Source organism: Xiphias gladius, chromosome 21 (genome assembly GCF_016859285.1).
Source record: "Xiphias gladius isolate SHS-SW01 ecotype Sanya breed wild chromosome 21, ASM1685928v1, whole genome shotgun sequence".
NCBI lineage: Eukaryota > Metazoa > Chordata > Actinopteri > Istiophoriformes > Xiphiidae > Xiphias > Xiphias gladius.
The window spans coordinates 15,967,508-15,993,704 of NC_053420.1; the positions used below are offsets into that span (position 1 = coordinate 15,967,508).

A 26,197-nucleotide genomic window follows, 5' to 3' on the forward strand; every position below is an offset into this window, starting at 1 on the left:
GGAGCATTACAGCGAGTTTCAGCTCAGTGTTGCGCTTTCCGTAAGTTAACCGTGCTGGTTCACTCTCACCGCTCTCATAGCACTGGTTTAGCACTGGCAGCTGATTTCAGAGAAAAAAACTCTGAACCCACTGTCCACTACCTGCTCAGCACTGAACAGTAGGCAATCACAGTTACAGACTAGCTGGTGAACATAGTGGAGCATTTAGCAGCTAAAGAGCCAGATGTTTCCCTCAGGAGCTGGTGGAGACCAAAAACAGAGTTAAAAGGGAGGGAATATTGGAATTTTGTTCATCAGGTGGACACAGACATGACGATTTCACTGCAAAATCAAACAGTTTGACCTGTTGGGGATGCCCAAGGAAAAATCAGTGGGTCACCAAAGTCAATAAGACTCATCCTCTGAGCACCATCGGTGTCTGTAGGATATTTCAGTGTGGACAGAAGTGGTGTCAATAGAGCCCTGCTGCTAGTTTGCTGAAAAAAAGAGCATCAGTCTTCATCTTCAAATGCAGCTCAGCTGTTTCATTGCTCAGATCAGACGTTTTTTTTTTTCCGAACTGGACAAAGGGAAAACAACTCAGTGGACCTCTGCAGTATTGTATAGATAGATACACTGTGTAGATATCTCTGCTTCTTGTCGGAGAAGGCACCATGAGTAGTGGGATTTTTGTTTTCTTCCAATTTTGCTTATTTGTGGTGAGTTGAAGAGTAACATAATGCTGGTGACGAAACTGCTTAAAGGAACAAACTGCAACATGTTAAAAAAAGGGCTCGAGGAAAGCACAAATTTCTTATATAACTCAAACTTTTCAGTTGTGCACTTGACTAGACCTGACATTTATGTGGTCAAAATACTGCGGATTATGGCTTTAAGCAAACAGACCTCAACAACCACAACAACCTCAAGGACCCACTGTAGTTAGATACCACTGTTTATACAATAACTATACACATTTCTGTCTGTGAGAGTTTTATGGTTTGAATCTGTGTTTCTGGCAGGACAATCCGCTTACGGGTGTTAGCTGAGCTGATCATCTCATGACATTACTTCAGGGGTGTTATGAAAGGATTGTTTCATATGTTAACTGGAGGTGGAAGATTTTGAGCCACTGTATGACAGACGTTATTTAGTCATGGTCCAAGAACTGATATTTGTGCTGCTTGTTTCACCAAAGAGAGAGCTGTGCTAATTAGGTGTAATAGGAGCTGGGCTTCAGCCTAACCCTCACACCTACTATAGAAGCAGTTCCTTCTGTTCATCCAGACAGATTTATCATCAGACTGGGTGAGTAAAGTAAGTTTACAGTTTATTTTACACAGTATTTCATGCACCTACTAACTGCAGTTCTTCTGTTTGGAAGTCCAAATTTGACAATAAGAGAGGAGATAAATTAACTGTGAGATCGAATATGATAAAACACATTATTTAAAGAAACCACATTTAGAAGCTGTTTTGCAAATCCATTTATCAAATAATGAAAATACAGGTATTAATTAGCACATTTGATGTTTTTTTTTTACCAGACCTTTTTTTTTTTTTTTTTTAACCATTTTAATAACATGATTTGATGTAAATGAAATGAATCACATTTGTTTAAATCCATCAAATTATTGTCTCACTATAATTAACCACTGGAAAAATTTGTAATTATTTAATTTTTCAGTTGCACATTGCAGACTCCATATCTGTGGCTATTTATAATGCTGAGATAAGATAAACTTTATTGATGCCACAGTGGTAAATTTAAATGTCACAGTAGCAGGGGAGGTACAGTTAAGTTGGAGACTATAAAAACTAGAGGAAGGAAGTCAGTAAAATATAAAAACTAATTCATGAACAGCAGTACTACGTTAGTAAATAAGTAATACAGAAAAAAGAACAGTAAGGTCAGTCACCTGGAAAATAAATAGAAAAAGAAAAGGTAGAGAACTAGTGCAGTAAGAGCCGCAGATGTACACGATAAAACTGCACTTTTATGACTTTTATTGCAATATAGAATTGATGCCATACAGTAGAAATATCAGTGCAAACAAAACAGAAAACTAAAACACGTCTATCCAGATAATCAGGTTCAGCATCAGGTCTGCATAAAGAAATGGTCATGGGTATTATATTTGCATAATCTATGGCCCAAAACCACAAATTTCCAGTTGGCAGATAACTGAAGCTTGTTTCAATGCCACTGACATAGCCGAAAAGGCTCAGCTGATTTGGTTTAGTTGTTAGCAACTATGCTAATCTCGGTGACTCAAGCTGCTCCTGTCTCAGTGGAAAAATACAGCGGGGAAAGGGACCTTGGGCCATTGTCAAAGCCAAACACTTTTTCAAGTGAGACAGCATGGTGTGCAGACCAGTCCGGCAATAATTAGGTCATAGAGGAGCCAAAGGGAAACCATAGCTACTTTGTTTCTTACTCTGGCTCTGCTCATGACATGTTTGTGTAGAGCTCCTGCAGTGCACCCAGCTGAGAGGAATACTGATCAGTTTGCTGGGGGAGGGGGCTTTGTAATGGAGGGGTAAGTACATCACTGTGTTTTTGTTTTACACTGAGCTGCTATATGCATCACTTTAATTCAGAAATGTGCAGGTTTCGGATAAACAACTGCTGCTAAAAACTTTCCACTCCTAATCCTGCAAGCTTAATTTCAAACAAACAAATAAATAAAGCTTATGACCATTGCCAAATGATCAGCTGAGTAGTTTTGTCTCTGTGCACAACCCAGAGCTCCAAACGTTTGACAGACCTTTTCCTATAAATGTGGAGGAGGTGGAAAGACATTCAAGGTCAGATTACCTCATATTTGTAATTAACCTGCTTCTGTCTCTGAAAATGTCAAGGGAATTCCTCAAAGGAAACAGTGTTGATGTGCCCAGTCAAGATAACAGACTGGTGAAGAAGACTCAGCTACTGGATCGCGGCCAGTGGGCGAGCAAGTTGGAGTTCCTTCTGGCTGTAGCAGGAACCCTGGTTGGGCTGGGAAACCTCTGGAGGTTCCCCTATTTGTGCTACAAGAATGGGGGAGGTAAGCAGAATGCCCACTCCAGAAGAATCAGTCATTCTTAATGCTTTTACATTTACTGTTCTGTACTAAACCAAAATGTAATGTCAAGACACTGTTTGTTGTTAGAGAAACATTTTTTTCTTTGTGTAACCAAATGCAACTCACGAGAAAAGGAGACCACTGTTTTTTCCAATTTTGGAAGTTTGTCGTTTACATAAAAAAAAAAATATATATATATATATATATATATTACATCAGTGATATTTTTCAACACCACAGTCTGTGACTAGGTGTATCACATTCACTTCTTTAAAATTATGAGGATTGCTAAAAGTTTTAAAGTAAAACCAGTGTGTCCTTTAAATACTATAAGAACCCTTGAGAGCTAATACTGTGTTCAGATCTTGCCATACAAGAGACAAGATCAAAAAAAGCCACAAACAACAATCTTTGTAAAATCTTGGCTGTGTAAACTGTCACATGTGATCAAACAACCTCTTTCATTGAATATGTGTTTCGTCCTTTTTTAAAAAAAGCGGATTTATCAACATAAATGATCATGTGTGATGTGCCTCAGATGAACCCCAAGAGAACAGTGATTTTGGTTTGTTTGTCACGCTCATCTTGTTTCTCTCAGGTGCGTTTCTGGTTCCATATGTCTTGTTTCTGCTCGCATGTGGTATCCCTATGTTCCTCCTGGAGACGGCCATGGGACAGTTCACATCTCAGGGATGTATCACCTGCTGGAGGCACTTCTGCCCCTTGTTTGAAGGTCAGTGTATTAAACAGGATTGTATTATGTAACTAGCAGATCAGTGTCTAAAGATACTCGTCCTTTCCCGCCGTTTTCACAAGTACATCTATTTCCTGTATATACAAACATATATTTTGTAATGGAAATGTGTCACCCTTTCTGGGCTAAACATTTTATTACCATTTTGCCAAAATATATTCAAATGGTAGATGCACATGTATAGTAAAGTATAATGATTTATTCATTCAATTAATACCCATATGAAACAAATCTGATCATTCAAAAGGACCAAAATGATGTTATCAGTAGGTCAGTTCCTCTAAGGGAGACGTATAAATTAAGCTGCCTCAACAGATAAAAAACAGCTCAAGCACAATAAATATGCCACCTCATGTTTGAGTAGTTTTAATTATGAGCAAGCTGTGATATATTATCCCAGGCTTACAGGCAGATAGGTATACAAGCAGGCTGGTGAGCTGACAGGCAAGCAGGTTCAGGCAACAGGTAGCAGATGCTGGAAGCAGATCTGCCATAGGGACTATGGCAGACAAACTGAAAAAAGAGTGAGGGGAATACGGAGACCTAAATACACAAGGGGAGGCAAGGGTAATATGTATCGAGATTTATTGGTTGGTTGACTTGGGAGCAATGAGAAACCTATACTTCATTGCTGAATGAGCTGTGATAATAAACACCTGTGTGTCTAAAAAGACCTGATTATCACACCTGAAAAACCTGAATGACACTGTTCACTCAGGGTTCCGTCTGTGCTTGGACGGAAGTCCTCCATTTAACAGATTATGTGACCAAGGGAAGAGGTCCAGACTCTGAGATGCACCCAGAACTGTCCAATGTAGAGAATTTGATGAACAGAGATGTCGGACTTGGAGCAAAGTTTTGGCGTTGTCTTTTTCAGACCAAACACCATCCTGCCTATTAATGAAGGCAACTGTGTCCAAAATTCCATTCTCATTCTCAATATAATGACTCGTGAAAGCGCCGCAGCACTTACAAACAAAGGTATGTTGTATTGACTTTCCTCCGAGGGCCTGATATCATATCTATTCACACCTATCTATTCATAGGAGGCGTTCGCATTATTACCCTGTCGTGCACACAGATTTGGATGAGTAAATTGACGATGGATTAATTGAGCACTTTGATGTACAGGTTCTGTATTAATGCACAGCAATGATGGTTATATTAGCAGTTTATAGTTGGTATCAGCCAAGATGAAACAAAGGGAACGCTGCTGCTCACTCAGTCAGTCAGTTTTGAAAAGGTAAATAACTTCCTGAAACAGCTGGGCATTGTAGTTTTCAGGAAACTTTATACAAACAGGAGTAAAAAGTGTATTTGTCGGGGACCATTTTCAGCTGCGGATTAATACACATACATACCCTATTCAGTATTTATAGCAGCAGGATGGCGTATGTTTCATTGACTCGATATAAACTTTAGTGCCCGCATTTATCATAATAAACTAACGTCATCCAGTGCAGAAGTGTGGCTCACTGTTTTGTAATCGTCTTCGGGCAACAACAAACATGTATGACACAGAGATATAGGATTTATCAAGCAATACTTGCTAGTAGAATCAATTTACAGTAGAAATTCCGTCTTATCATGGAATATGCTGACAACAACAACAAAAAAGAATATCACCACTCTTATCCTTACAAGATACAGAAAGGAGAAAATAAACCAATCTGGAGTCATGAAGGCAGATTGATGTCGTTTGCCTCTGTGACACAGCTCTCACTCTCTCTCCCATGTATCAACAAGATCGGAAACAGTCAATTAACCTTTGTCATGGCAGGTTTGCCCGCTGGCATAGTGAGAAGTAACTCTGCACCTTCACTTGGTGTTTAAAGCTTAGCGATCCATACAGCACTATGAGCAGTCATGCCTGTCCTGAGCCGATCCATTGGTCTCAGAACAGCTGTCTCCAACAAATCTTAATGCTTAAATCACAGCCACACCAAAATCTGCTTTACATGTGTGGTCCACTGATGCTTTGGATGGAGTGCTCACATGAACAACCAACAAACCCAGACAGAACTAAAACACCAATACTTTCTTTAAGAATACAGATTTTATGCACGCTGCAGTATTATATTGTCCATAACTGACAATAATAAACATCTAATGCACCTTGTCTGTCTCCTCAGGGATTGGTTACGCTACCCAGGTGGTGATTGCATATGCTGCCGTGTCATACATCGTCATCCAGGCATGGGCCTTCTTCTACCTCTTCTCATCTTTCAGTGCTGAAGTTCCATGGGCCAGCTGCAGAAACACTTGGAACACAGGTAGAAATGAAGACAGACAAAAAAAATTAACTATGTGCATGAGAGACATCTGTGTTTGTGTTTTTCATTACATTTTTTTTTCACCTTGTATCCTTATAATAGCAGTAACAGAGAAAGGCCCACAAGCTTTGATTTGAATGGATACACAAATATAAGAATTTCTATGAATTTGCCTGCATTCTTGATTGATTGATAGATCGAGTGATTGGTTTCACAAAGCCCGGTAGCTCACAAAAGGAAAACAGGTACCTAAAAGGGTACCGCTGTGGTATTCCAGGGTTCTTCGCATCTCAAATTAGTATAAAGTAGTTGGGATTATTTTGTACTTCATGAGTATATAGAACTATAACTGTCTCTTTGTTATCAAATATTTGTTTATCTATACTTTGATCAAATAAAATATCACCTGTTTTTTTTTCTTTTTTTTTTTTTTTCTCAGAGTCTTGTGTTGAGTTTGATAAAACAAATGTGTCCTCCAACTGGACAGCAAACGCAACAACACCTGCAACAGAATTCTGGGAGTAAGTGTAATACACACCTGTCTTCTTTTATAGCCAATGTCACATTTTTAGTTGGCACTGACTACGATGGTGGATTGGCACCCTGTTGTTTGCGTGTGTTTGTCTTTCTTTGTCCTTCTGCTTTCTGTAAAGAAACAGAGAGTCTCTGGCCTCCACATTTTATGACCATAGGGATACAGAGAAGTCATTCCAACAAATTCAAGAACATACAGTATTTTTCGGTCACTGGTGAGCTGTATTTCCATGTTGCCTCAGTATTTCTCAGTAGTCTCCAATGTAGGCTACCTGTTTGGACTTATTGAAGCTGTCAGTCTGGTAGTCGGTTGGTCCTCTACTTCAGTCCAAACTGAAATATCCCAACAGCTTGGAGATGGATTACCATGAAATTTTGTACAAGCATTTGTGATCCACGGAGGATGAATTTGTCTGACTTCGGTGATTCTCTGACCCTCTTTTCTTTTTTTTCTTTTTTTTTGACCCAGCAGGTCAAAGGTTTTATTTTTCCTGTGAAATATCTCAACAACTACTGGATGGATTGGCACCAAATTTTATACACACCTTCATGGTTACCAGACAATCGATCTTAAAGACTTAGTTGATCCCCTGAGTTTTCCTTTGGAATGGTAAACATCATAGCTGCTACACACCAGCATGTAGCCATTATCATTTTGAGTATGTTAGCTTGACATTAGCATTTTACCGTTGTGCTAAAGTACAGCGTCACACAGCTGCTAGCGGGACTGTAGAACAAACTTTTCTTTCACTGAGTCAGCTTTGTTTCAGTTAAAGACAGAACCAAAAATATAGGCCACCCATTTCAACAACAACTATTTTACTTCTTCTTGTTCGAAGTTCCAAAGACCCAAACTTCATTATATTCTTTGTAACACATCTTTCACCAGTATTTTTATTCTACAAAGTATTTGGCAAGTACATACAAAGACAACAAATCAAAGACATAAATATAGGGGGTGAAAGCGTTTCCACTTTGCTTTTGCTGAGTCATGATCAGCATTTCTCAATAAATAACCTGCAGACAATTCAGTATGCCAGTAAAAACAACTGCTGTTTTGACATAAAACAGATTTTGCTGCAAAGTCGGTCAATTTTTCAGTATATATTATTAAAGAATATAGCACTGTGACAATAATTGCTATGGCTAACTTGGAAAGATTTTCTTTCCCCAAACCCTTTGGCCATGATAAATGAACGTGACTTTAGTGAAGTGATACTGTTTCAGAAACAGATTCTAATTCACACTTTACAGGGGCTAGCCAGCTACATACAGTATGGATAGACAATTCAATTCAAAATTCATCCATCTTTTTCCCATGTCACACTGTGTGCTTAGCTGAAAATGACGGAATGTTAACATGAATTCACAAGAGCCAGATAGAACAAACTGAACCATGATTAATTTAATTGGTTGTACAAGAGCTGATACGGTATGTGTGCACATCATCACTCATGTTGAGAAGCATAATTAGTTTTGAAGTTGTATCTTTTTACTCAACTGTCAGAAATATCTTAAATAACAATTAATAATACTAATTTTCACCTGAAACTGAAATTTTATCTCTGCAAGGCCAACAACATTTGATTTTTAACACCATGTGATCAGCCACTAATCAATCAGTCTTTGCTGACATAATAACCTTCTTCATTATTTCATAAACACGGAAAGTAGTCTTCAGCAAAGTTCCCAGTCTTTTTGTCTTCAAACTATTTTACTTTTGGCAATATTATGTGTTTCTTCTCAGGAGACGAGTACTGGGTATATCTCAAGGGATTGAGGATATTGGTAGCCTGAGGTGGGAGTTGGCTTTGTGTCTCTTATTGGCATGGATCCTGTGCTACTTCTGTGTTTGGAAAGGAGTGAGATCCACTGGAAAGGTAGAGGTATTTCTTTAGAAGAAGACATTGAATTTTGTGTATCTGTTTGATGAGCGGTTCTTATATGAGGCCCACTGATTTTCTGTTTTGACTCATCAACCGTAGCAGCACCTCTGCCAATACAAGATGTATGCGTTCTTTATTATCAAGTAATGTATTTTTAGTTTTTGTATTCAGAGTATTTGTTTTTAGAACTTAATGAATCCTGTTAATGTTCTCTCATTCACTTTGGGAAAGAGAACAATAATTACAGCAAAGATTTTACAATGGAAATAGCTTTAGTCACCAAATTCACATACCTATGTCAAGCATTACTGAAAAACAGCAGTCTTTCTCCAGGCTCTATTTGGTCTCCACTATCCCCAACCATAACCACCCAACAACAATACCAGCACCAAACATCAGAAAACACAATGCAAACCAATCTAGGACTTCAGCTTATGACTATTTTTAATATCATTTATTTTGTTGATTATTTTCTGTGTATGTTCTGTGTGTTCTGTATATGTGTTTTGCAATGTTAAAAGAAAATGTTGTTTGTATGACTGAAAGAAACTGTTACATGTTTTTTTTATATATTTTGTATTCTTAAAATACAGTCATGTTTTATTCTGCAAACAATTGCTATTGCGTCATCAGGGGGCGTTAACAGGCAGTGTTACCAATTTAGCGCCTTTGTCACTAGATTAACCAACTTTTCAGATCCTTTTAGTGAATGTTTTTCGAAAAGAACCTAGCGACAAATCTAGTGACTTTCTCTGGACAAACCTTAGCTCGTTTCCATAGAAGAGGGTCGCCAGTATAGCCCCGCAAGCACAAGGTCGGGCTTTCGCACCGTAGGCGCACCTCTCTATGTGTCTCATTCGACTGAATGCACGGCAGCTGACAAAGATGTAAATGAGCTTCTAACTTTCTCTCTGAGTGATCATTTTAAAGGTAAATACAGCCAGAATCCCAGCACAGCCGTCGCCTGTAACTTATGTGTCTGGTGATTTTGTCCGATGACGTTGTGGTTATAAAATCAGGGTTTTAGCAGAGCAGAATGCAGCAGCTTGGAAATGGCTTTGAAGTGACTGCTGGTTAACATGTGGTCTTAATGGGCCATGTTTCAGTCACTATTTCATACTTGTTCTGTTGTCTGACAACAGAAACAGCAAAACATGTAAATGAGAACCGCTTTATTGGGAATTCGGCTGTATGAAAATACTGTAAATGTGAGCACAGAGAGCAGGAGAGAAGCAAACCGATAAAGGGCTGAAACTGGCTGACACTAGGCAGAATGCAAATATGACGCGGTGAAGGCAGGGACAAAGGCAAGACCGGTCCGGTGGGCGTTGATGAAGGCAGGAGCCAGACCCCGAGCCAGACCCTGAGTCGGTCGTCCCCGCCAACGTCCTGTCTGTTTCCTGCCTTTTTCTGTTCCTGAGTCGGCTGACATCAAGTCCTGAGTTGGCCACCCCAGCCGATGTCCTGCCTGTTCTTGAGGCCGTTCCTGAGTGAGTTCCTAAGTCTTTTCCTTTTCCCCAAATGGCAGCCCGGCAGACACCTGCTCCCGATCTCCAGTCGGCTACCCCCGCTGACGCCCTGCCTGATCTCCAGTTGGCAGCACCCACATAGCAGTGCCCATGTGCACTGCCTGATCTCCAGTCGGCAGTCCCTGCTGACGCACTGCCAGACCTCCCAGACCATCTGTTGGCCGTCTCAGCCACCACTGACAAGCCTACTCCTGACGCTGTTGTCTTAGCCGCCAACAAGCAGTCAGATCATCAGGCTTGCCTGCCTGATGCTCCAGTTGCCAGCTTCAATTGCATCTGGTTTTCAACTCCACCTGTCAGCCAGTCTGAGCCTCCTGTCACTGGCCACCTTCCTCTGTATCCTAGTACCCTGCTCTGCCCCCTGAGGCGACTTGCCTTCGTTGTTGCCCCACTGCTTGGCATCCATATAGATCCTACCTTTGCTGTCAGCCTCCTGCTGGAACTCCAGAGGAATCCTGCCTTCATCACCGCCCACCAGTGCGGTCCTACCTTTGTTCCTGCCTTCGCCAACACCAACCGTACCAGTTTCATCTCTCTGGTCTGGCTCCCGAGCAGCTCCACCTGTCTGTCTGTCCTGCCTCCGGGCCATCCACCCAAGGTGCCCTGCCCATTGGCTTTCCTGCCTCTGGGCCGTCCTACGGAGCAGCTCTGCCTGGCTGTTCTGCCTCCTAGTCATCCACCTCCCGCTCTGCTTCTGTCCTGCCCCAAGGCCATACCCCCATGGCCTCCTACCTTGCTGATCCCGCCTCCAGACCTCCTCCACCCACCCTGCTGGGCTTGATTGATCATTGTCTAGGGACGTCTAGAATATGTCCGTTAAGTATTTAGAGTTATAGTACTTGAGCTAAAGAATGACAGGTAGGTTTAGGTTTGTGTTATTTAATGTTCTTCTTAAGCAGCTACAGGCTCAGGAAATAATATTTTCACCTCGATACTTACTTTGTTTATCCTTTATGTAACTCTTACTTATAATGTAGCTGTTCTGCATTAAAAGAAGGAAACCTGCTTTTGTCTCATGTTTACAGGTAGTTTACTTTACAGCCACTTTCCCCTACGTGATGTTGGTGGTTCTCTTGGCTCGTGGACTCACTTTACCAGGAGCTATGGATGGCTTAGCATTCTACCTGTATCCTGACCCGGCAAGGTTGGTGGACCCTCAAGTAAGTAAAAAGTCAGTTATTCGACATAAATACCAAGACAAGCTGCCACCTCAGTCAGAGGCTAAAATATGAAAAAAAAAACTTAATTTGACAACATTGCGCAGAAGTCTCCATTCTTACTTCAAATGGTGAAATGTTACTAATATTTATGTTTTGGCATCTACTTAGGTTTGGATGGACGCAGGCGCACAAGTTCTTTTCTCCTTTGGGATTTGTCAGGGGAGTTTGACCGCTCTGGGCAGTTACAATCAGTATAACAATGACTGTTACAAGTAAGTGCTCCCTGCATTTTGTTCTTTTATATTAAAATGCATTTGTAAAACACATGCAGAAGAGTGGCCTGATATTTGGGCAATTATGTTTTCTCTTGTCTCAAACATGCTATATGACTTGATTAGGGCTGTAACTAACAATTATGTTCATTATCGATTAATATGCAGACTTTTTTCTCAATTTGTCTTTTTTCTATAAAATCTTAGAAATTGTGAAAAATTCACATTATAGTTTTCTGTGGCGACATTTTCCAATTGCATGACAATCCAAAACCGAAATATATTCAAACTTAATATATATACTATCAGAAATTTAAAAAAAAGAAAAAAAGAAGTTGGAACCTGAGAATCTTTTGCATTTTTGCTAGATTGACATCAGGGTTTTATGGTGATATGTGGCTCCAATATAATGTTTATTATTTCCAACCTCTGGCGTAATTTAGTACCTAAAACTGTGATACAATATTTTGTTAAAACTTGAAAAAGATATAAAAAGTCAAGTGCTCAATCAATCTGTAAGAGCTGGGAACCTGAAGGCACTCTGGAAGATGAAAAAAAATGATAAGATCAAGGGATTTCAAATAAAATTCACCACTTTTAAAGCCATTATGGAATGTGTAGTGATTATAGCATCTTTCAAGTTACTGTGATGGCATACATTTTTGTTTGCAGAGATAAACAATCATGGAGTAAACTGGTGCAGTCTATGCATTGCTTTCATTGTGTTTTGTTGTCTACCACAGTGTCTTTTTATATATGGTCTTTAGGGGCGTAAACATGAGAAAGGTGATGAAGTGTAATATGTTAAAAACCTTTATTTCATCAGGTGTGATTTAAAAAAAATGCAGAGTGGTTTCAACCTGCATGCTCATCGTGGCAGAATAAATTAAAGACAGATAAAAACACCTGGTTTTATACAAATAACTGCACGTTAACATTTTAACATCCTTCATCATTGGTGCCTATGGATTAAATTGAGTTGTTTAAAGCTTTAATTTTTTATTAAAAATATCTTACGTTTATCAAACTATCAATATGTTCTACCTTATTGTAAAACGACTTTGTATCATGTTTTTCACCAATGTTTTGTCCTGTATATTCAGCAGCCAAATGTGTTCTGAGAATTTACCATTATTTCCATCACGGTCTACAGTTTTCTTCTCAGTGTAACATTTTTACATAATCCCACTGAGAGTTTTGGTGTTTTTGGTATGTTTGTTTCCTCAGGGACACGTTTGTACTTTGTTTGGTGAACGGCGGGTCCAGTTTCGTGGCAGGGTTTGCAATCTTTTCCGTTTTGGGCTTCATGTCCTACGAACAAGGACTGCCAATATCTGAAGTGGCTGCTTCTGGTAAAAACAACACTAAACAACTTTTGTTAGGGTATACACACTCGGAGTACTGATAATTCATCAACCTCAAAAATCAAGTATTGGTCAGGCTATAATTAAAAATCAGTAAATTCCACAAGATTTTTTCGTTTTTCATTTGCAACCTCTCCTTAACTACTGTCAATCTGTGTTCTCTCGTCACTTTGGCCCTCTATTTTCCAGCTAATTTCTTGGAAACTTTACTCATAATTTCCTAAATATTAGCTGGTGTTTAGCTGTAGATTACAAGGATATTTCCACAAAAAATAACCTATGCAATTTGGTGCTGATTATAAAGGAAATTGAGAGTGTTTTAGTTGCTACAGTTATTAAAGAAGGAGTAAGCAATTCTGGGGAAAGACTGCTGATATTTGAAATCAGCAGCAAAACCAATACACCCCTCCCTTCAGTGCTCCTTCAGAAATTCCGGCCCCCAAATTCATGGATGCACATTGCTAAGTCAAAGACACTAAAAACTGGGCTAGTGGACCAAAAGAGAAATATAAATAATATGGCGTGGGAGCAGATACTCGTTCTAATAGCTGACATTATAATATAAAACGTCATCAAACAAACAACATGCACACAAACACACCATCCAAACACAACATAGTAAAAACTAGCGAGAGTTAGCTGTTTAGGTTGTATAAAACTACAGTGACAGAAGAGAGGACCGCAGGTTTGTAGCTAAGATAACAAGGAAGGTAACATTACGTAGGAAGGTAGTGTGGTATAGCATTTCAAATTACGCATCAATCCAAATAATCCCATTGTTCTAGCAAACTTGTGTATTTACGTCTGTGTAGCTATAAAACCCTTCGCACGTTGCACAGACAAATACCATGATATAGATCAAACAATGAGAAATTAAGTAATGTAACTAACGTTAGCTAGGTTGTGGGTTAGCAAACTGTTGCTAAATTTGCTGCTGCGAAGCTAACATGCAAAGAGGACAAGACGGTTTTCCCAGAGCCAGCACACCAGCTGCAGACAGTGATACTAAAAAATCTCCTGCCACTATATCTAACATAACACCAACACCATATCTTGGCAAACTAGAAAGAAACCGAATTTCCATGGGCAAGTAATTTAACATTACCGAACACACAAATTTGACAAAGTCACCTGTTTTCTAGCTAACCAGTTGGGATTAGCTATCACAAAGCAAACGGGACAAAACAATACTGACCTACTGGTGCTGTGAAACATAGCAAAACTAATGTTACCTACCTGTCAAGCAGAATCAGAGCAACCCTTTTGGATTCTCTCTCCTTTAGCTCCGTTTTTGGTCTCCACCAATTCCTGAGGGAAATGTCTGGCTCTTTAGCTGCCAAACATTGCATGTTCACCAGCTAGTCTCTGACTGTGTGTGTCTGCTGTTTGGTTCTGAGAAGATAGTTTATGGTGGGCTTTTAGAACTTTTTCCTGAAATCAACTGCCTGCTGTGGCCGCAAAAAATGCTATAAGAGTGGTGAGTGAACCAAAACAGTAAAGTTGCAGCGGAACTAAACAATGAGCTGAAGATCACTTTAAAACTCAGTAAAACCAAGGCGTAGCTGCAGATTCAGATCACTGATCTCTACTCGGTTCATCACTACAATTGACCTCTTTCGCATTGTTACATTGTTTTGACTATAAAAATATTGATTATAGCTACTTTAAAAAACTGTTATCAAAATAGTATTATAATAAAAACATGCTTTCACCTGAATGGAATTATAGAAGTGGCATTAAATGACTGAATATGTGTCTTGATACAGGACCTGGCTTGGCATTTATTGCCTATCCACGTGCAGTAGCCATGATGCCTTTGCCTCAGTTATGGGCTATATGCTTCTTCATCATGGTCATCTTGTTGGGTGCAGATACACAGGTGAGATTTAAAAAAAAAAAAACATATTTATATTTATCAGCTATTAATCATTAAATTAGTTCCATACTTTAAACTTTGTAGATTACAGGTGACATTAGTTTTTTTGTTGTTCATTGAAGTATTTCAGTTTGCTCATTGGTCTGTGTCTCTGCCGCAGTTTGTGAGTCTGGAGTGCCTGATGACCTCAGTGACGGACATGTTTCCCACCGTGTTTCGAAGAGGTTATCGTCGAGAGTTGCTGCTTCTTTGTCTCTGCTCTGTTTGCTTCTTTCTTGGCCTCCTCCTCGTCACAGAGGTGAGAGCTCTAATTGGTCTCTCCCAAAACTTTTCAGTTTGTGGCTTGTTCACAGTGAATAAAAGCTAGCCTGTGAACTGTCCAAAAACAGGCCAACCCCAATTACTCAGCAAACCTTTTTACTTACAATCTGTCATGGAGCAGGGTGAGCTGCTTTAGTCTAATGCTGCTAATCTAATTGTAATTAAGCAAAACAGAATTTGTACAAGAATGTCTGTTGTTTTTGTGTTGATGTGCAGTAACAATCAACCTTCTATCTTCCTGCAGGGGGGCTTGTATTTCCTTCAACTCTTTGACCATTATGTTTGTAGTGGCAACAATCTTCTCCTTCTTTCAGTGTGTCAGTCGATAGCAATTGGATGGATATATGGTGAGTGATTATAGTTATCCTGCATTAATGAACATTAACTTATAATTTTATTTTATGCATGTTGGAATTGTATTAATTCTACCATATCATAAGGTTTTATCTGGGTGGGTCATGGTTAAATAAGAAAAGCATTTGCTGAAAACCAAAAAAAACTTCACTTAATGGGCACAGGGGCAAATAGTCTTTGTGACAAATCATTAAAAAGCCTTTATTCCATGGTTTGCCATGTTTTTGGACTGAAGTAAAGTCGGACAATATGACTAACTAGTGAAGGACAACATGTTTCGTGAAGCTCGAATCAGAGCCACTGAGTGAGATCACAACTGTTGGCAAGACACCCGGACTGAAAGAGATACAAAATGAGTAGTAGTCTGTAATCGTGTTGCACCTCTTTGTGGTCATTTTGGTCTCTCTTTGTAGCCGATCTGTGTATCTTTGTCGTTGCAGTGTGTCTCTTTGTTGTCGCTTTGTGTCTCTCTGTAGTCATTTTATCTCTCTGTCATCTTTTTGCATCTCTTTCCAGTCATATTGAGTTTCGTTGTAATTGTTCCTTTTGTCTTTTTAGCAGCTTTGTGTCTCTTTGTGGTGGCTTTGTCTTTATTCAGTCGTTTTTTGTTTGTTGTCATTGTTTCGGTTGTTTGACTCTCTTTGTCGTTGTTTGAGTCTCCTTGTAGTCTTCTGTGTCTATTAGTAGTCCTTTTGTGTCTCAGGGGCCTCACGCCCCCAGGCCTGTGCCCAGGAGGTCCGTTCAGTTATCCATGCATGATCATGATATATGATATCTAAATTTTAGAAGGACATCTCCCAGTGCAGGCTAACTCTACCATAAAATACATCAAAACTGACATAGTAGGAATTTTTCATTCTAAATGGTTTGAAGTGATTAAAGGATGTTCACTGTTTTTCAACCCAAACCTTATTAAAACATTGATTCCCAAATCTTATATTTGTCCAGTGGGACAGCCTATGGGCCTGATCAATCCCCATATAACAGGAGCTATCTTTTAGCATAGTTGTTCATTAATTTTCATCAGGTTTAATGAATGTCAGAAAGAATGTCTCCAACCACACTCTCTATAACACTTTTCTCCAGGCCACATATGCACCAGAAACATCCAGATGGGAAAAATAAAGTCAGTGAGACCTGAGAGAAAGCATGCTACGAGACCATTTTGTTGTATATTTAAAAGTCACAAAATTTAAACTATGATTCCCAAAGTGATTGACAGGTTTCTTAATACAAGGACTGACAGAAGAAGAGAATCTAAGTTATTCGTTGTTTGTTGATTTTATCTTTACACATATACATGGGTAGTGATGTTTATGCTAGCCGAGGAATAAAAAGAAAATGCAGAGAAAAAATATCGAAGACATGTTTGAGGTAATTTAGAAATAGTGACACCATTACATGGTTGGTACACCAGAGAGCACCAGCACATTTATTTTTCAACTGTAAAATGTCCTGCTCTGCTAGTCGTAGTTCTTTAATACCAAAATTATTTAAGGGATTATTATCAAAAAGGTTTATGTTCATGTTACTTGTTTATGTGGAAAAGACGATAAGACAATAGTTAATTTTCAAATTTTTTAAGCTCAAATAATGATATCAGTATCAACCTCAAAAATCCAGTACTGGTCTGCTTCTAACTCATCCCCATACTTGGACTGCTTTGCACAATTACTCTACATATGATGTTGAACAAACCACCTTTTTATTCTGGGTAGAAAAACAGTAAGGTTATTCTTTCAATTACACTGTTACCAAAATTTTTGTATTGATGCTCCAAGTTTTCAACCTGCAAGTGGTGTATTTATTACTAAATGAAGTGAATGTTACCCCTTTCTCAGTTAACAATCCTTTTTTTTACACCGTGGCATGCACTTCTACCCAATACCTCACTCCTCTTGTTCTTTGTCAGTTGATTTTGAGTAGACATTTTGCCCTCACATTAATTCCAATGCTCTCTTTTACATTCAGCTTTGTTCCCTCCATCACTCCTGTTTAAGCTTGTTTAAGCTTGATGGACATCAGACCCTCTCGAGGAGGGGTGTTTGGTCTCTTTGGCACTCTTTCTTTGAATGTGAATGAATACAAAAGATCTTAGTGAGCTCTATACATTCCCTTTATAACAACACATAATTCACCCTGCCCCCACACTCCACCCTTTGTCAAAGGAGATTTAAATCCTGCCTCACAGGGGTTTGAGTTTAGGGTGAGAAAATATTTGATTGTGGTGGTATTAGCTTGAGCCAGCTTAGAGTAGGTTAAATATTATAGCTGTAACTAGCCCCCATAACAGCTACTCTTAAATCGCACCACAAAGCCCATTTGCTTCTTCCTATTTGCTTTTTGGTGTGCATGTTTAGTCTTTATTTCCCTGTGTGAGTATAATATGTAAATCCTCATCGTCAATTTTTGGAATAATGCCTGCACACTGACTCCAAAGTACACATACATTTGTCAGGTTAAAACCTGATGGACCTTTGTGTAAACATTGTTCATAAAATATGTTTGTGGTGTGGAGTCAGTGTGCAGGGGTTTTCAGCACTGCCCATAATTTAACACGTTACGTTTTCTTGTCCTTTGTCTTTTTGTTTTATAAACATCACTTACTCTCATTTAAAATCTTTGACAGTTTCATATGAGATTAAGTTTTTTGAATGTCTCACACTGCATAGGCTAAATTATGAAGCAGTCACAGTAACTGAAACAACTAAAATCTACTGGTTGCCAGTACTGTGGGTATTAGCAAATGTTCATTCAGTCTGGTGTGAGACGCTTTAGTACAGTTTGGTTTCAATAAACATTTTTGTGTAAATTTACAAATCATGCTTGTCTGTAAGGGTCTTTACAGCTACGCAGTTCATTTTTATAACTAACACACAGGGAGATCCACTCCACACTGTACTCTACATGTGACTATTCGATGACATTTGATTTGTAGCCTTTATCATCATTCTTAATTTTGTTGAATATGAAAATAGTGAAGACTGAAGTTTGTGTTTGAGGTAACAAGCTAAAGTGTTCTAACCACTGCTCTGGTTGACTGGACAGAGTACGTTTTAATTTCTCCAAATTTGAAGTTAAAACATGCAGGCTAGTTACTTTTCTTTTTATTACCAGGTGCAGACCGTCTCTATGACAACATTGAAGACATGATAGGTTATCGTCCATGGCCACTAATGATGTTTTGCTGGCTTTACATTACCCCTGCTGTTTGTCTGGTGAGTGAAATAAGGTTTCTGAGAAGAGGTAGCAGTTTGATTTATTTGTGCATAAGATGGAAAAGTTAGTGATTATTTCCCGTGAGGAAGGCAATGAACAAATGACAATTGAAGCGGTTTTTGTCTCACTTCTATTTGTTCATTGTAACATCAAATTCATTGATGTTTGGAATCTACTGTAAGTCTCCGTCTGTCCTCAAGTTTCATAACTGCCTGTTATTTGCCTTGTGAACAGTAGGAGGTGAGGAATGAGGACAAGATGTTAATGATTGAAGTGACTGGAAAATGTGAACTGAAAAGAGTTTCCTGAGAATTTCATTTGTACAAACAGACTACATCTGCCAGGGCTCAGTCTGGAGGGATGGGAACTCTCTTTTCTTTTTTATTTAGATTGCAAACACATGTGTACTTTCACAGAATAAGTATTCCCTACTGTGAGGTGATGCAAAGAGGAAGAAAGAGAGAAGATCAGGAAACATAACACATGGTATATGTTGACTTTTAACAGAACAAATGTTGTCCATTTTTCCTTTCTTTTTTTCCCATTTACTCACTCTCTGCTACTCACTTTCCACCTCAGACTACCTCTGAGCCAAAAAAACGAGGAGGAGGGATTGAAATGAGTCCTAATAAGTAGATGAATGTACAAGACCAACAAAACTAGTCCTTACAATAATACACAAGATGAAATAGAGAGGAGAACAAGGGAATAAAGAAAAAAATTATACCACAGAACACATGGCTTAGGAAATGAAAATGATACAACCAGTGCTCTCAACCAACCGCCAGACCGTAGGGGGGTCTAGTTTCAGTCTGAACAAAGAAATTGTAAACCAGGTTCAGCCTTTCTAAAACTCATTTAACTGTTGTCCATAAACAGATTTCAATGAAACTATATGTAAATATTTTTTGTTTTGTTTTGTTGTTGTTGTTGCTTTCAGGGTACCTTCATCTTTTCACTGGTAAGGTACAAGCCTCTTAAATTCAACAAAACCTACGTCTACCCGACCTGGGCCTATGCTTTGGGCTGGTTTCTTGGACTGTTCTGTGTTCTCCTGGTTCCTCTGTGGATCATCTTTAAAGTTACTCAAATGAAAGGGACGATATTGCAGGTATGTACTTAGTAAAGAAAAAGAAAAACCTTAAGTGATCATTAAAATATTACATTAATTTAGATAAATATGAAAGCTTTTTATATGTAAATTTGTTGGGATTTAGGCTGAATTCTTGCTTTGATAGGAGCAAGTACTTTTGTGCCTTTGATTTGGTTTTAATTAAACCCAATTTTGAAGTTGCAAGGAGAAGTTGAGGCACCAAGAAAATTGTTATCTTTTCAACTTTGTGTGTCATGTATAATGAGTTTAATTTTGTTTTCATTTGAGCAATAGTTTATAAGTGTACTTTCAGTTTCATAGCTTTAATTCTTATTACTGTAACTATTTAGACTTTGTCCGAGAGCAGGTTTATGGTGAAAAGGGAACACAGTAGGGATAAGACTGTTTGGTAGCCTCTGTGCTTTGACCTAATTAGCTACCTAAAGGACAGAGAGTCCTGTAAGGCTTTAACAATAGAACACATCCAAACAATTTTTGTTGGCCTACTCTTACTAAGTGCCAGGGTTAGGATTTAGCAGTACAGTCGTGATGTGATTTAACATTTACTTGTTGTTATTGCTGTCCTTCTCTCCTTTAATGGAGCACTAATTAAAAAAAATTCAATGTAATACTTTTTACCATACCATAGACCATCTTTTTAAGCCATGAAATGCTTTCATGGTTGAAACAGGTTTCTGCTGATTCACCAAATTAAATTGGAAACCTTTTTGATGCCACATAGAATGCAGTTTAATACCTTTATCTCACTGTCACACCGATCAAAGAATAGTGGAAAACCATCAGGGAAAATAAGGCCTAAAGTTATTTATCAGGTACATGAATTTATTTACATTTATGTCCAATTTTTGTCACTACTTTGCAGCTGTATATAACAATAATTCTTAGTAATATAATTAATAAATTAATGTCACCCGTATCCAGATAAATGGTTAGATTCATCAATTTTTTAAAAAATCACTTTTTTTTATCAAGTTTTTATCAAAATTGACACTTGCTCATCATGACTCTATAAGCTCCCTAGCTACTTTGGCTAGCAGTATTAATAATAATAGTAATAATAACACATAATAACTCCACAATAAACAATAAAAAAGCCTCCTGCATGAACAATTGACTGCCACACGAGTTGCACTTAGAGTTTACAGATCATCTCCCAACAGCCTGCAACCACATGCAAAAAAAGTCACAGGCAAGAAAAAATATTCTAGATCTCTGTGAATTAAATATAAGTTGTTTGATGTATTCTAAAGAAACTCAATTCAGTGCTTTGTAAGATTTTTCAAGACCTGCAGATCCCCTGTTAAATAAGGTATTGAAGAAAACAATACAGTAGACAAATTAAGAGCTATCAGCTTTGTCATTATAAATCCAAATCATAAGTAGGTAACAGGTCACATGTACATTGCAGAAAATGAAACGTCAGTCACTCAAGTACAAAACAAATACTTTATCCAACAATGAGACCATTTTAAACACCGCAACAGTTACAAGTAACCTACACAGACATCCAGTGACAGATACATCTGTGACAGAAATCATGTTTTAAAAGCTTTGGAAAGAAACCGCAGTGTATCAGTGAAGCCCTCCAGACAGAAAGACTGATCAAGGAGATACAGCTGCACATGCCTTTGAGCTCAACAAAATTACTCAACTTGACACTAATGATGCTAAAAAATGTGAGAAACTAGAGCTAAGAGGGTTGGCCTTTCTAATTTAGAGTGCTACATACCGGCTCATACATTTTTTCGGCATTCCATTTGACAGGTAAAGCTGTAGGCAAACTGAATAGCAATATTATCTTTAAAAAAAGTGGGGCTGCAACTAACATTTATTTTCTTTATGGTTAAACTGCAGTATATTATCTCAATCAAAAGTTTGAGAATTTTGAGAAAACAGTGAAAAATGCCTCTACCACTATTTCAAAGAGCGCAAAGTAATGGTTTTCAAATCGCTTGTTTTGTGAGAGTAACAGTCCAAAACCCAAAGATATTTGGTTTACTATAACATAAGACAAAAAAAAAAAACAGTAAATCGTCACATTTCAGACAGTGGAAGAATCAAGTTTGTAACATTTTTAACTGAAAAATTATTTAAACTATTAATCAGCGGTCATGATAGTTGCGAATTAAATTTTGTTGTTGGACTAATTAATTAGTCAACTAATCATTTCAACTCTATTAAAGCAATTTAGAAGGAATAGTTGAAACTAAACATGCATTTTGACAACATTAATTCAGACAATGCTATAGTTTTAAGTTGGGCTGCAACTAACGATCATTTTCATTATCAAATTATCTGACGATTATATTATATTATATCAGATAAGTTGTAAAACACCAGAAAGTAGTGAAAAATTAACATCATTTCCCAGAACCCGAGGTGATGGCTTCAAAAAGCTTTTTGTATTTGACCACTAGTAGAAAACTCAAACATATCTAGTTGATTACAACATAACACCGGAAAAAGTGGCAAACTCTCGCAATGGCATTTCTGTTAAAAAAAAAATTTGCATAAACAATTAATGGATTATCGAAATAGTTGCAGCAATCGACTAATGAATTCATTGAGTAATTGTTTCAGTTGTTTCAAGGTTTTTCATTCATAGTGTCAAAAACCTCAGCCTCCTGATTTATTTCAATTTAACCACTGCATTGGAACAACAGGGGTCTCGATACAGAGGGTCCAGGAAAAAAGTTGAACCTGACTGAGCTGTTGGCAAAAACTCAATGCGACATCATCCACCAAAACACTGTGTTGGTCAGTCCAGTGCTGTATGTGCAAGTGCAAATACCTGGTAGATTATTCTAAACTTCAATATGCTGCTGTTTGCCCATATAGGCCAAAAACAGCCATAAACTTACCATTAGATTTGACTGGTTGAAAGACAGGTCAGGGGACAGGACAGAGGGTATCACAGCAGCATCTTCCTGTAAACATTTAATAATAATGAAAAGTCAGGGGATCCCCAGAGTTATTACAATTCATCCTGAGGGCGGTATGAATATCTGTACCAAATCTCAAACAATCCATCCAAGAGTTGCTGAGACATTTCCATTAAAAATCAGAAATATGAACTTCATTACTGAGCTAGACGAAACATGATGGCATCAAGCACAAATATAAGACCGGAATATTCCTCCCTCAGTGCTGCTCCGTGTTTGTTAAACTATTGCTACATTAATTTGTAACGGTTACAGATTGTGTTACATATAATTGAGCAATAACTTGACAGATAAGGAGGAACACTGAAGGACCCTGTAAACTGTTTGGGTTATTTATTCCCTCCCTTTTTGGCTGGACTGCAACAGCAGGGCCAGCCATCTAAATGCGAACGTCTGTTGCTGACTGATTGACTGACAGAGTGATAAAGTTACACCGCTGGTTGGGCGGCCGAGTGTTGGAGTTCCCTATTGGCCCTTGCTGTTTAAAAATGAATTGACGCAAACAGTTTCTATTAGTCGTCAGGGGGTGTTTACAGTCAGTGTTGCCAACTTACAGACTTTGTCGCTAGATTTACCGACTTTTCATAACCTTTTAGGGACTTTTCTTCACAAAAGCACCTAGCAACAAATCTAGTGACTTTTCGGACAAACTTTTCCGTAGAAGAGAGTCTCCAGTATTGCTCGCACACCTGATGTCAGACTTTCCCTCTGCAGGCACAACTCCCTATTGTCTCATTCAACTGGCCGCGTTTCATTCACTATTTCATACTTGTTCTGTTTTCTGACAAAAGAAACAGAAAACATGTAAATGACAACAGCTTTATTGGAAATTTGGCTGTATTAAATTACTGTATACAGACAGTAGGAGAGAAGCGAACAGATAAAGGGCTGATACCAGCTGACACTAGGCAGATTGGAAATACGACGCAATGCCGTCATTATTATGCTAATTATTTTATTGCATCTGGCAACATCTAGCAAATTTTCCAGCAGGCTTTAGCTACTTTCCATTGAATGTAGTTGTTAACAGCGGTTCCACAACAGTTTTCAACCACACCATCAATTTCCCAATTTGACCACACACGGTCCAGCCATATACTGGGTTTTAACCTAGTCTTGTTGTATGTGTTCCTGCTGACTGGTTTGGGATACCCACTGCACTGCACTTTACATTTTTAACCATTGTGAACTGACTGATTTTTATATGACCACCCTGTTTCCACAGAACCTCAGGCAGCTTTGCCGCCCTGAAAACATGACACACAACACAGCAAAGCAACCCGAGCAATGCCCTCTGAACCCAGACAACACTCTCACTCCTGCTGCCAATGAATACAAGGGAAGTGGTGGATCTGAGATGGAGATGCAAGTGTGATACACTGAACATTTTTGATAATCTTTTAAATTTGATATTTTTATTTTCAATTCTAGGTTTTACAAGCTACGCATTTTTAAGAAATTATGATGAGTAATAAACTCTGTTGGGTTACCATATCAGGTCTGCAAAATGCACAGCAGGGAGTCTTGTGTCACTGTGCTAGACCATCAAAAAGAGCAAGTTTTTACAATTTTTAAAATCTATTTCCAATTAACGCAAACCTTATATGATCAAGTTAAATCACCATTTTCATGTTTTAGTATCCCACCTAGATAGAAGATTAGAGCAACCAGCACTAATACTCATTGTCCACTAAGATATACTGTCACCACAGATTTTTATGTACCCCATATAAACAAAATAATAGAAATTTTCAAAATCCCCAGCTCCAAAGGGAGTGGCAGCTGATGTGTTCTTACAATGTAGAATGCCTTAATGAGGAAATAATGTAATTGGTAAAAGTTGCCCTTTCATTATATGATATATAAAGCTTAAATATATATGTTTGAAATGGTTTTCCTTATACAGGGCCAGATGCAGGACAGATTTAAATGTAAGTATAAATGTTATCTCTTAGCTATCTATGTTATATATGTTTATGTTGTTACAAATATTTACCTACAAATGTTAATTATATTCACCTACCATTTATTACAGTACAGTGGAAACCATAAGCCTGAGTCTGCTACCAAGAAACAAATTATTTCTGGTAGCACAGTCTACAGCTGCCATCACTCATCACATCTCACTGCATGATGTAGTTTATTTACAGGTCTTCACAGTCACAGTTTTTTGTATGGAGTAATTTTTCAGTGGCTTAACCCTGTAATCTGGAACTTTAGTCTCCCTTCCGGCAGTGAGAGTAATCACACAAACACTGTGGGATACAGAGAAATTTCTACAGTTCCAAGATTATAATTCATTATTTATGTAGCGTAATTGTAATGGCTACTTAACCTATTCCAAATATTACACAAATGCCAACCTGTCCAAGAGCAGTAAGGTGATATCTATGTCGGCCCTCAGTCCCCTCTCTTCTTTCAGCGATCTCCAATGGGAAAGGCCACACCAGTAGTAAATCATGTTTGTCCTCACTGTCAATCTCTTTCTTTTTTAGACCATAATCCTTCCTCTGAACGCAGAGTTTATTTTTTATCCGGAGCACCATAAAAACTTTTCTTTAACACCATACTCCTAGTTGCTGTAGCCTACTCAAGCTCCGTCGCTACAGCTGCTGGTTGAAGTAAAACACGTTGCTAGCGGTGTTTAGCGCGGGAATGTTGCCATAGACACCGAGTTCAAAACTCCGGTAGACTGCACAATACTGGGAGATTCACCGATTGGCACTGATAGGCTTAATCAGCAACGGCTTTAATGTAACGGACGTCCATTTATATTTAAAAGTCCCGCAGTCCGGCCTTAACTGTGCGTAGGTTCAGCACTAATAATAATTTTTGTTTTTTTTTCCCAAGTTCTCTTTTCTGAATAGAAAATGTTAGGGGAATGCCATTTGAAGCAGTTCAAGGGTTTAACAGACTCTCCCCTTCGAATCACTACAAAATCTGGTTAAAAGTAAAGAGTAAAAGGTCAAAGGTAAAAGAATGTGTTCATTTATTATGGAGAGAGGTCCACTACACACACAGATCCCAGGAAACATTGCAGGAGGGACTATCCAACCACTGAGCAGAAAAAGTCTGAAGCTACAGATTACGCCTTGTAGGAGCCCAATAATGCAGTCAGCAGTTAAAATCACTTAACTTTTTGATAAATTTGGAAGTGCAGTGTTTCAACAAAACATTCTGAACTTGCTATATTTCTTATACAAACCTCTGGCTAAATGTCTATCTATATAGCAACTAGAGCTAGACCAAGAAATCAGCTGGTATTAAGTTGCTGCAGATATATCGGTATCAGTATGTAGGCAATAGGTAATAAGAAACTGCAGTACAGAAATGCCAAATCAGATTGTTAAGCAGTGTCACCATTACATAGTTTGTCCACCAGAGCTAAGATATATCCTTATCAGATTTTTTTAAACTTCCAAATATTAATATCAGTATCACCATCAAATATCCAATAACCATGAGGCTATAAGAGCAACAGATTCTGAGATTAGTGGGTACTGTAGTACTTAGAACCATTGGCCATATCAAAATAACTGAAAATAAATTCCCATA

The 26,197-nt window shown here is 38.4% G+C and overlaps 1 protein-coding gene across 1 annotated transcript; it reads left to right on the forward strand.

The window, feature by feature from the left end:
• The first annotated feature begins 2,368 nt into the window (after positions 1-2,368).
• Positions 2,369-24,619, forward strand: LOC120783067 (sodium- and chloride-dependent GABA transporter 2-like). Its single transcript, XM_040115766.1, has 15 exons — positions 2,369-2,519; positions 2,842-3,026; positions 3,643-3,777; positions 5,931-6,071; positions 6,511-6,592; positions 8,353-8,485; positions 11,046-11,180; positions 11,349-11,452; positions 12,680-12,804; positions 14,583-14,695; positions 14,853-14,990; positions 15,258-15,360; positions 18,485-18,585; positions 19,527-19,697; positions 23,868-24,619. Exons 1-15 carry the CDS (start codon positions 2,431-2,433, stop codon positions 24,015-24,017), a joined length of 1,905 nt encoding a protein of 634 aa, XP_039971700.1. The 5' UTR covers positions 2,369-2,430; the 3' UTR covers positions 24,018-24,619.
• Positions 24,620-26,197: the final 1,578 nt, after the last annotated feature.

What these genes read in the sequence shown, in the direction of transcription:
- LOC120783067 (XM_040115766.1), top strand. Translation starts at nt 2,431, where the DNA reads ATGACATGTTTGTGTAGAGCTCCTGCAGTGCACCCAGCTGAGAGGAAT. An exon ending in GGGGGCTTTGTAATGGAGGG is followed by an intron (nt 2,520 to 2,841) that starts GTAAGTACATCA and finishes GAAAATGTCAAG; the next exon opens with GGAATTCCTCAAAGGAAACA. An exon ending in CCTGCAACAGAATTCTGGGA is followed by an intron (nt 6,593 to 8,352) that starts GTAAGTGTAATA and finishes GTTTCTTCTCAG; the next exon opens with GAGACGAGTACTGGGTATAT.